This window comes from Asparagus officinalis, chromosome 5 (genome assembly GCF_001876935.1).
Source record: "Asparagus officinalis chromosome 5, Aspof.V1, whole genome shotgun sequence".
In the NCBI taxonomy this organism is placed as follows: Eukaryota; Viridiplantae; Streptophyta; class Magnoliopsida; order Asparagales; family Asparagaceae; genus Asparagus; species Asparagus officinalis.
The window spans coordinates 44,047,513-44,056,371 of record NC_033798.1 but is presented as its reverse complement, the minus strand read 5'-3'; the positions used below and the strand labels follow the sequence as shown (position 1 = coordinate 44,056,371).

At 48.2% G+C, this 8,859-nt stretch overlaps 1 protein-coding gene and 1 long non-coding RNA gene across 2 annotated transcripts; both read left to right on the top strand.

The window, feature by feature from the left end:
* Nucleotides 5,292-5,719, top strand: LOC109843736. The gene is made up of 4 exons (XR_002247777.1): nt 5,292-5,330; nt 5,398-5,469; nt 5,542-5,613; nt 5,683-5,719. It is a non-coding gene; the product is annotated as an uncharacterized LOC109843736 (long non-coding RNA).
* On the top strand, nt 5,721-6,454 carry LOC109841770. The gene is made up of 3 exons (XM_020410710.1): nt 5,721-5,754; nt 5,834-6,013; nt 6,090-6,454. The coding sequence occupies exons 1-3, from the start codon at nt 5,742-5,744 to the stop codon at nt 6,452-6,454; spliced, it is 558 nt and encodes a 185-aa protein (XP_020266299.1). The 5' UTR covers nt 5,721-5,741.

The window sequence follows — 8,859 nt, the reverse complement described above, 5'->3', positions numbered from 1 at the left end:
AGGACCTGTAGTTAGCTTCAACTCTTGGCTCCTTTGATTTTCGGTCTATTCGATGCTTTGACGAATAGCCGAGGTTCTTCCGGCGCTGCGTTTATCGTCTGGCCGTTGTCGGAGTCTCGAGTCTGCAGCTGATGAATTGAGTTTGGCTCATGTCATTGAGTTGACTTTGAACTACCTCTGTCACATCGTGTTGACTTAGGGTTTCGGATCACCGTGTGTTGACTTTTTGTCGCAACGCGTTGACCGGCGTTGACCTAGGGTTACGCGTTGACCGGCGTTGACCCTTAGGGTTTTGAATCGTCAGACGTTGACTTTTTGTCGCAACGTGTTGACTGGCGTTGACCTAGGATTACGCGTTGACCGGCGTCCACCCTAGGGTTTTGATTCGTCAAAGGTTGACTTTTGGTTGCAACCCGTTGAATGGGGTTGACCTAGGGTTACGCGTTGACCGGCGCTGACCCCTAGGGTTTCGAATCGCCAAACGTTGACTTTTGTCGCAACGCGTTGACTGGCGTTGACCTAGGGTTACGCGTTGACCGGCGTGGACCCTCAGGGTTTTGATTCGTCCAAGGTTGACTTTTGGTTGCAACCTGTTGAATGGGGTTGACCTAGGGTACGCGTTGACCGGCGTGGACCCTTAGGGTTTTGAATCGTCAAACGTTGATTGGTGTGGATTTTTATCCTCGAACGTTGACTTTTGTCGCAATGCGTTGACTGGCGTTGACCTAGGGTTACGCATTGACCGACGTTGACCCTTAGGGTTTCGTGCATTGAATGTTGATTGGTGTTGATTTTCATCAAAACATCCAATAATCGACGAAAACGGGCGTGTCCGGGTCCAAAACCGGCGTACGAGGACAAAACGGGACTCGAGATGCCCGGGGGTGTCCCCCCCTTGGCCGAGACACCTTGGGGTGTCTCGGCCAAGGCCGAGACACCCTAGGGTGTCTCGGTTTTGGGGCCGAGACACCCCCTCTCCCCTTTCTTTTTTTCTTTTGTCTTTTTCCCCCTTTTTGGTTTGTTTCCTTTTCCCTTGTTTTGGTCCCATTACTTCTTTTGTTTTCCCCCTCTTTTCAAAATTCAAAAGAGAGATTCCCTCTTCTTCCCCTCTTCTCCCTCCAAGCAAACTTCCTCCATTGATTTTCTTTTGAGCACCCATCAACCCATAAGAATTTTTGGATTTTTGGTGGACACCCATTGGCCGAAAATCTTCACCTCTCACTAGGGTTTCTCCCTCCACCTTCAAGCTCAAGTCTTGGCCCTTGGAGTTAGGGTTCTCACACCTCTTGATTTGGGTAAGCTTCTCTTCACTATCCTCTATTTTTTTTGATAAAGATTACATCTTTATACTTGTAATAGGCAATGGATTGTGTATGCACCATATTTCGGGGGGTTTTGTGCAAAAGAGGCAATATGGCCGAAATTTTGGAGGGCTTATTTGCAAAAATAGGGACTGAAATTCGTGGGGGTTTTTATGCAAAATTGGAACTGAAATTTTGGGGTTGGATTTATGTCCATTTGGTGGAAGAGACCAAATGCAAAATTTGTAGAGGGGCTTTTATGCAAGATTGGCTAAATTCTGCAAAAAGGGTTTATTTGCAAAATTTAACCAAAATGGTGGGGTACCGGGGGTGCTAAATGATCGGATATGACGATCATGACCCGAACCGGGTGTGTCCTTGACCTGAATTTTGGCCTTGAACACGGAGGGTATTTTGGGTATTTCACCAAAATTCACCGCGAAAATGACAATCATTGTTTCGCATGCACGAAATTTGTAGGTTTAACTAGACTTCAATTATGAAATCCTATTTATGTATAGGATTTTAATTAAAGTTCTCAATTTCCCTTTTAAATTTCGTGTATTCATATTTTAGATTGTACCTGACTTGTTGCTTTGCAGATTGGCAATGTCTCCGCGTCGATCTCGTCCCCGGAGGAGTCGTTCTCGTTCACAGCATAGTGAGGAGGAGGTTCCTACGACATCCTCTTCCGCGGCCTCATTCTTCGGGGGTGAGAATTTATGCCGATTTTTTTTTTCTTTTTGCATCCCTGATTGACCTCTTTGCGGGTCATGAAGGAAGAACCGATACCTCTCTCGCGGAGGGTAAGGTTTGAGACTTGTTTTGCTTAGCCAAATCAAGTCTTCCGGTATATTGGGGCGATTTTGTGTCGTCCTACTCCTTATAGGTCGGTGTATGTTACCACGTTATTCACGTGATGACGCATACCGTTCTTCCGGTTTAGGACACTCAAAATCGTCACTCCAATTATTTCGTGGATGAGCTTATCATTCTTCTTATGAATTTTCTGACTCCACCCTTACGCTTTATTGCAGTGGAATTTCCCGCGTGTAGCCTTCCCTCTCACGCCAACACCGGCTGTAGTCGGGAAGTTTTCTCTTCAGCCTCCCTTAGGCAGGTTGTTAACCCGCTTCCTCGGTTCGATAGGGGTCGCTCAGATGACTCTTGTCGCTTAGTACGGGAAGGAGGGCGCCATTGCTTGCGCCAGCTTATCACAGACGCCACCTTTACCGCTGATTCTACTTCCACTCAGGCTTTACAGAAGCCTAGCTTCTTGTTCGGGGATCATGTTGAGGACCCCGCTATATTGACTCTTGAAGAGGAGCACTGGCTGACTTTTGATGGTGGAGCTTGTTTGTACATCCCTTCGATTCCACGCCAATATTCCTTCAGTCACTTGAAGGGGCAGGCCGTGGACAGGCAGATGTCTTGGCCTCTTACTGAAGATGCTGAGCGGGTTCAGTGCGGATATGTTACTCACCACAAGACCCCCGGCTCTAACGGGTATCATGACGTTCGCGGTCTTCGACCCGGGATTATGGGTCTTGACACTGCACCCCCAGGCGAGGTGTCAGCAGCTGCCTCTACTGTGAGTAACCGTCTGGCTCTTCTTGGGAGACAGTTACCTCCACCAGAATACAGATGTTATGGCTGGGCTTCTTCATTAGCCAAAGGGTGGTGGGCTCGCATGACTGATTTCGTCTTAGCGTGCTGGGAGAGGGATCTGAAGAGCAGTGGGTTGTATGCACCCATACGAGCTACTATGTACGGAATCCCAGTCAGCTGTCGCCATTTCTTGGCTTTGCTGGAGACCTACATGCCTGACAGCAACACTTTTCTGACCAGTGGTGGTGAGCTAGGGCTAGCTTTGCATGAGATGCATTATGTTTCGGGTCTTCCGATGGGAGATTGTCCGTATCAGGAGTATTTCCCCTCGAACCAACAGCTGGAGTGTATGAAGAAAGATACTCCCGACATGTATGACACTCTCTGGGATCTTACCTGTCATTATCACACCTCCTTGGTTCAGACTTCTCCTCAAGCGAAGAGGAAGAGGCAGGTCAGTTTGAAACAGTTTGCCTGCTATTTGTTCCAGAACTTGGAGGGTAACTCCGACGAGTCCGTTCATGAGTTAGATATATTGCCCCCTTCTGCGGTTAATGAGTTGCTGGAGAAGACTGAGGCTCAATCTTACACTATTGCCAGTGCTGAGGGAACTTTTCCCGCGGGGACCAAGTTTCGCTCTTTTCTCCGCCGTGCCCAGAAGTCCATTGGGCCCCGGACTCTATTAGCAGGCTATCTCGCCCTCTGGTTGAAGAAGTGTGTCGTCCCGCATCAGTCTTCAGACGCTCTACCCATCGAGGTGCTCTTCCCTGCAGTTCAGCTAGCCTACGGGAGAGAGCTTTCCCTGCTCCCAGCAATGGTTGCTAGCATCCATTGCGGGCTCAGGGGTCTGGTCAGTAGTTTCACACATATGGGCTCTGCACCATCAGCTGAGCTTGTTTGTCCGAAGGTTGAGCTCCCTTATGCATATCTGATGGCGTGGTTCGTTCTTCACCGTCCTGACTTGATGTCAGCGCCCAGTGTTGTTGACATCCCCGTCCCCTTCATACAGCTGTTGGAGAAGAGCAGATGGCTCGGGAACAAGTTTAGTGATGTGCAGCAAGAGCTTCGAGTCCGCAAGAGTTGGGAATTCTTTAAGTGTTTCCCTCATTTTTCAGGTCGCTATGGCGACGCGCTGGTTGATGAGGAGAAACCCAGAAGCGATCGGACTATTCTCGATGCTGGTTGTTTCCGGTGGCTAGTGAACATCCGTGTTGGATATCTTGTCCTCCGGGTGAAGAACCAGTGCTACATAGAGCCTTATCTCCCTTGCCGCTTTGCTCGCCAGTTCGGTTACGACCAACTGTATGTTGGGAATCCGAGCCGTAGCCTTCAGGTTGAGGGAGGATTGATTGATGGCGTACGAGCGTGGCTATGGACGATGGTGGGATGTACTGGAGCTCGCTTTGCTCTTCCTTCGTATAGGCGTAAGCCACTGATCACTTTCCTCAGCTGCAAGTGGTTGCTTTCTGCCTATGAGTCCATCAGCGTGAAGAGCCTCTCAGAGTTGCAGTCCGAGTATGCAGTCCGGGCTGCTATGGTGGCGATTCGCAAGGCTGAGCTTGCTCGGAAGCGGAAAAAAGGGCATGCCAAATCTCTTCTCACAGACGAAGAAGAGCTCCTCCCTACGGATGATGATGATGAGACCTCCGAGGAAGAGTGTGTGGATGCAGATACCGGCAGAGGGGATCTCGATACCGGTTTGTCCTGTCTCTTTTAATTTTCCTTTTCCATAAATGACAGCTCTTTTTCATTGAAATGGCTATTGTCATTTTAGGTAGGACAGCCGGTGATCATGAGCCCTCAGCTCCTACACACGTTGAAACGTGTGATAGGCCTGCGCATGTTCAACCCGTTGGCCCTCGGAGGGTGGGTGCTCCGAAGAGGAAGAAGACCGCCCATAAGCCCCATGACGGTCAGCGTCCCTATGGAGTGGACTTAGGGAGCACCGCTGATGGAGGGGGAGGTAACATTCAATTGCTCTTGCTTCAAGGTTGTTTACCTTTTGGGGATTTGTGACCATGTTTTGTGCTCCAGGTTTCTTCGAAGAGGGCGAACTTCCACCGGGTTCGGCGTCCCCTGGTGTTGACAATATGGATTGCTTTGTGCAACAAATGTGCGACGCTTTTCACGATGGGTCTTTGGGCATCGACCTTAACATCGATCTTGAGCAGATAAATAATGTTGAGCCCACAATCCCTTATTCAGGTATATCCGCATCCAATGTCATTTTCCTTATGTAAGGTGAAGGAAGATTTCTCGTTTGAGCTTTCCTCATCCTTCAACATTTGGGTTACCCTGCAGATGTTGCGATGGAGGGGCCAAGCTTCTCGAAGCCGGATGCCGGCTTATTAGCTGACATGCTGGCTGAGCAGACTTCCAGAGGGACCGAGAGACCATTCTTCGGGAACGATTCATCTACCGGTATATATCTGATTTTCTCCCTCTTGCCCGATATTTCATATGACTAATGAATGATTGATTATCGCAGCGTCTACCATTGGAGTTAGCCCGGTATCTATCCCTGGCATATCCAGTTTGCCTCAGAGCGACGGGCTTGCAGGTATGTATACGATTCAGGGATATTGTACTTTCCTATGTTTATCTGTCTTTTGACTAATGAGTGCAATCATAGGACCAGCCGCTAGGACTGATTCTCATATGACTCCTGACATCCCTCAAATGCCCGCGGATAATGGATCTACAGGTATGCAGATCCCAATTCTTCTTATTCGTCTAAATTTTCATTTTGACTAATAAGAGAGTGTCATCATAGGACCAGCAGCTTGGGCCGATACTCTTATGACTCTTGGCATTCCGGCTGCATCTGAGGACATGGGGATTGCAGGTATGTATACGACCTCCTTATCCCGATTCTCCTTACTTGTCCAAATTTCCATTTGGTTAACATAGGAATGTCACTGTAGGACCAGGCGTTCAGCCTGATACTGCTACAGTCCCCGGGGTTGAAAGTCCTCATAGCAGTGGTGCCTCCCCGTCTCTGCCGAGTGGTGCGAGCAATCTGTCTGCAGGGGCTGACGTACCCTCTTCTGCTGCTGTCCCGGAGCCTGTCGGCTCTCAACCCGATGGGACATCCGTTGGCGTCGGTATGTTCGGAACCTGCCTTTTGACTTTCCTTTCCATATTCGATAGTTCACTGAGCTTCCAAGTTGTTGCTTGTAGGATCTCGATCTTCTTTGCACGAGCGTGTCCGTAGCCTTTTGGCCGATACTGATCCTGACGGAGAGGCTTTCCGTACGGACCTCAGCTTCTTCACCGCCTGGTATAATGGCTTGATCGAGAAGCTTCTCCACCGAGGAGGCGGCTTCGATCAGTTCCGGCGTTCCTTCTCTCGCCACATGACGATGATGAGGGAAGAAGGATACCCGGAACTGGCTGATTCCTTCACTGCTGATTTCGCTGCCCTGGAGTCAGAGATACGAGAGTTGAAGGAACTGGAGGTTACCGGGGCTTCTTCTTTCGTATCCTCTGAGTTAGAGCATAGGATGGAGCAGTGTGAGCTGTTCCGAAGAATCTGTCCGAGCTGATCTGCAGGCGGGACTTGAGCAGAGTTATGCAGATAGACTCTTTAGCTTAAAGTCTCATATTCTTAGCCGTCAGTTGCCTTCGGGCTAATGAGCTCTTTGTTGTATGCTTTTGACTTGAAATAGAAACTCTGCATTTGCTTCTTTTGTGATTTCTCTGTATTTCTTCCGAATGACAGATTTATGGGGTTTTTGGCAAACCCCCATCCATCAACGGGTTTGATGTGCCTTTACCGATTACCGTTTGAATCGGGCTAGCATGCGGATTGTCGAAATCCGTTCCGCATGTAACGTTGTGCTAAAGGAATGAACTCCCTTAGACTTAATGCTACGACTTTGAATACGTAGACTTTGCCCTTGTTACGGGAATAGGCTACCCGGCAACACGTGTTAGGTGTTGACTTATCCCTACTTAGGATTCGGGATAAAATTCCCCATGCACCAAGTGCGCGGATTGGAAGTTGAAAGTTGTGTCAAAATAGGAGAGGAAGAATTTTATATTCTATCTCCCGGTGCTAAAGAGGAAGAATTTTATATTCTATCTTCAGCTGGAAAAGAAACTCGAGGTGGGATTCTCCACCCCCAGTATCTGGAAGGATGAACTGGGAGTGGGATCTCCACTCCGAGCATCGGAAAGGTCCGAGGAGAGGAAGAATTTTATATTCTATCTCCCGGTGCTAAAGAGGAAGAATTTTATATTCTATCTTCAGCTGGAAAAGAAACTCGAGGTGGGATTCTCCACCCCCAGTATCTGGAAGGATGAACTGGGAGTGGGATCTCCACTCCGAGCATCCGGAATGATGAACTGGGAGTGGGGTCTCCACTCCGAGCATCGGAAAGGTCCGAGGAGAGGAAGAATTTTATATTCTATCTCCCGGTGCTAAAGAGGAAGAATTTTATATTCTATCTTCAGCTGGAAAAGAAACTCGAGGTGGGATTCTCCACCCCCAGTATCTGGAAGGATGAACTGGGAGTGGGATCTCCACTCCGAGCATCGGAAAGGTCCGAGGAGAGGAAGAATTTTATATTCTATCTCCCGGTGCTAAAGAGGAAGAATTTTATATTCTATCTTCAGCTGGAAAAGAAACTCGAGGTGGGATTCTCCACCCCCAGTATCTGGAAGGATGAACTGGGAGTGGGATCTCCACTCCGAGCATCGGAAAGGTCCGAGGAGAGGAAGAATTTTATATTCTATCTCCCGGTGGAAAAGAAACGAGAGAGGAAGAATTTTATATTCTATCTCCCGTTGCCGAAGAGGAAGAATTTTATATTCTATCTTCAGGCGGAAAGGAAACTCGAGGTGGGATCTCCACCCCCAGAATCCTGCAGGATGAAACTAAGAGTGGGATCTCCACTCCGAGAATCGGAAAAGTTCGAACGACACTACCTTTTATAGGATTGGTCATTTGAACCCAAAGAACCCCTCATTCATTGAGGAGAAGACCCAATTTCAACCCTAACTTTTATAGGTTTGGTGGAAAAAGGGGACAAAGGTGGATTTTCGTTTATCGAAAAGGAGTGACTCGACTTTAGTCTTGACCATGTGTAGGCTTGACTAAGCGAGATCGGAAACAATCCTAACTTTTATAGGTTTGACTGTTCCAAGTGGACCTCTCGTTCATGGAAGGAATCGAGAGAGGATTTTGGCTTTGGCCCTAACTGTAGGAAGGTTTGACCAAACTGGAGTTTGAGATACGCCAATGACTGGCCGATGGAAATGTTGGTGGGTCCATTGTCGTTTGATTTGATCAGCGGATGGTTTGGTGAGGAAAGATTAACCTATCAGAGGATTAGATCTCATCTCACAAAAGTAACTCATAAGAGTTGGAAAAGTTTGATGAGAATAAGAAGAGACATTCTGACCTTCAGAGTTTGAATGCAGATTCCTTATTCGTCGGTTCCACAACGATCGGGTTATCCCTAAGAATACCCGTGTGGTATTCTTCCGGGAACTTCCCGATACATTGGTTATCCTGAAGATACTATGGATAGTGTCTCTTCAGGAATTTGCCGTTTATCGGCATCATGAGCCGGTCGCCGTCTTTGGTGACGAGGCGATAGGCGCCAGTCTCTACTACGAATGGTCCTTCCCATTTGGGTTCGAATTTACCCTTCTTCTTGGAGTTTAGGATCATAGGCCGTTTCACAGCTAGAACCAAATCTCCTTCTTTGAAACTCCTTTGTCGAACCTTTTTGTCGAAGGCTCGAGAGATTCTAGCTTGGTAAAATTCAATGTGTTGTTGAGCTTCCAGGCGCTCTTCATCAAGCCTCTCGAGTTCTTCGAGGCGTTTCTGATGTTGTTCTTCGGTCGACATCTGGGTTGAAAGAGCGATCCGAAGAGATGGTATTTGGATCTCCAATGGAAGAACAGCTTCACATCCGTATACCAGTGAATACGGGGTCGCTCC

Coding starts and splice junctions, on each gene's coding strand:
- LOC109841770 (XM_020410710.1), top strand. Junction 6,014..6,089: donor TGGGACATCCGTTGGCGTCG/GTATGTTCGGAA, acceptor TGTTGCTTGTAG/GATCTCGATCTTCTTTGCAC.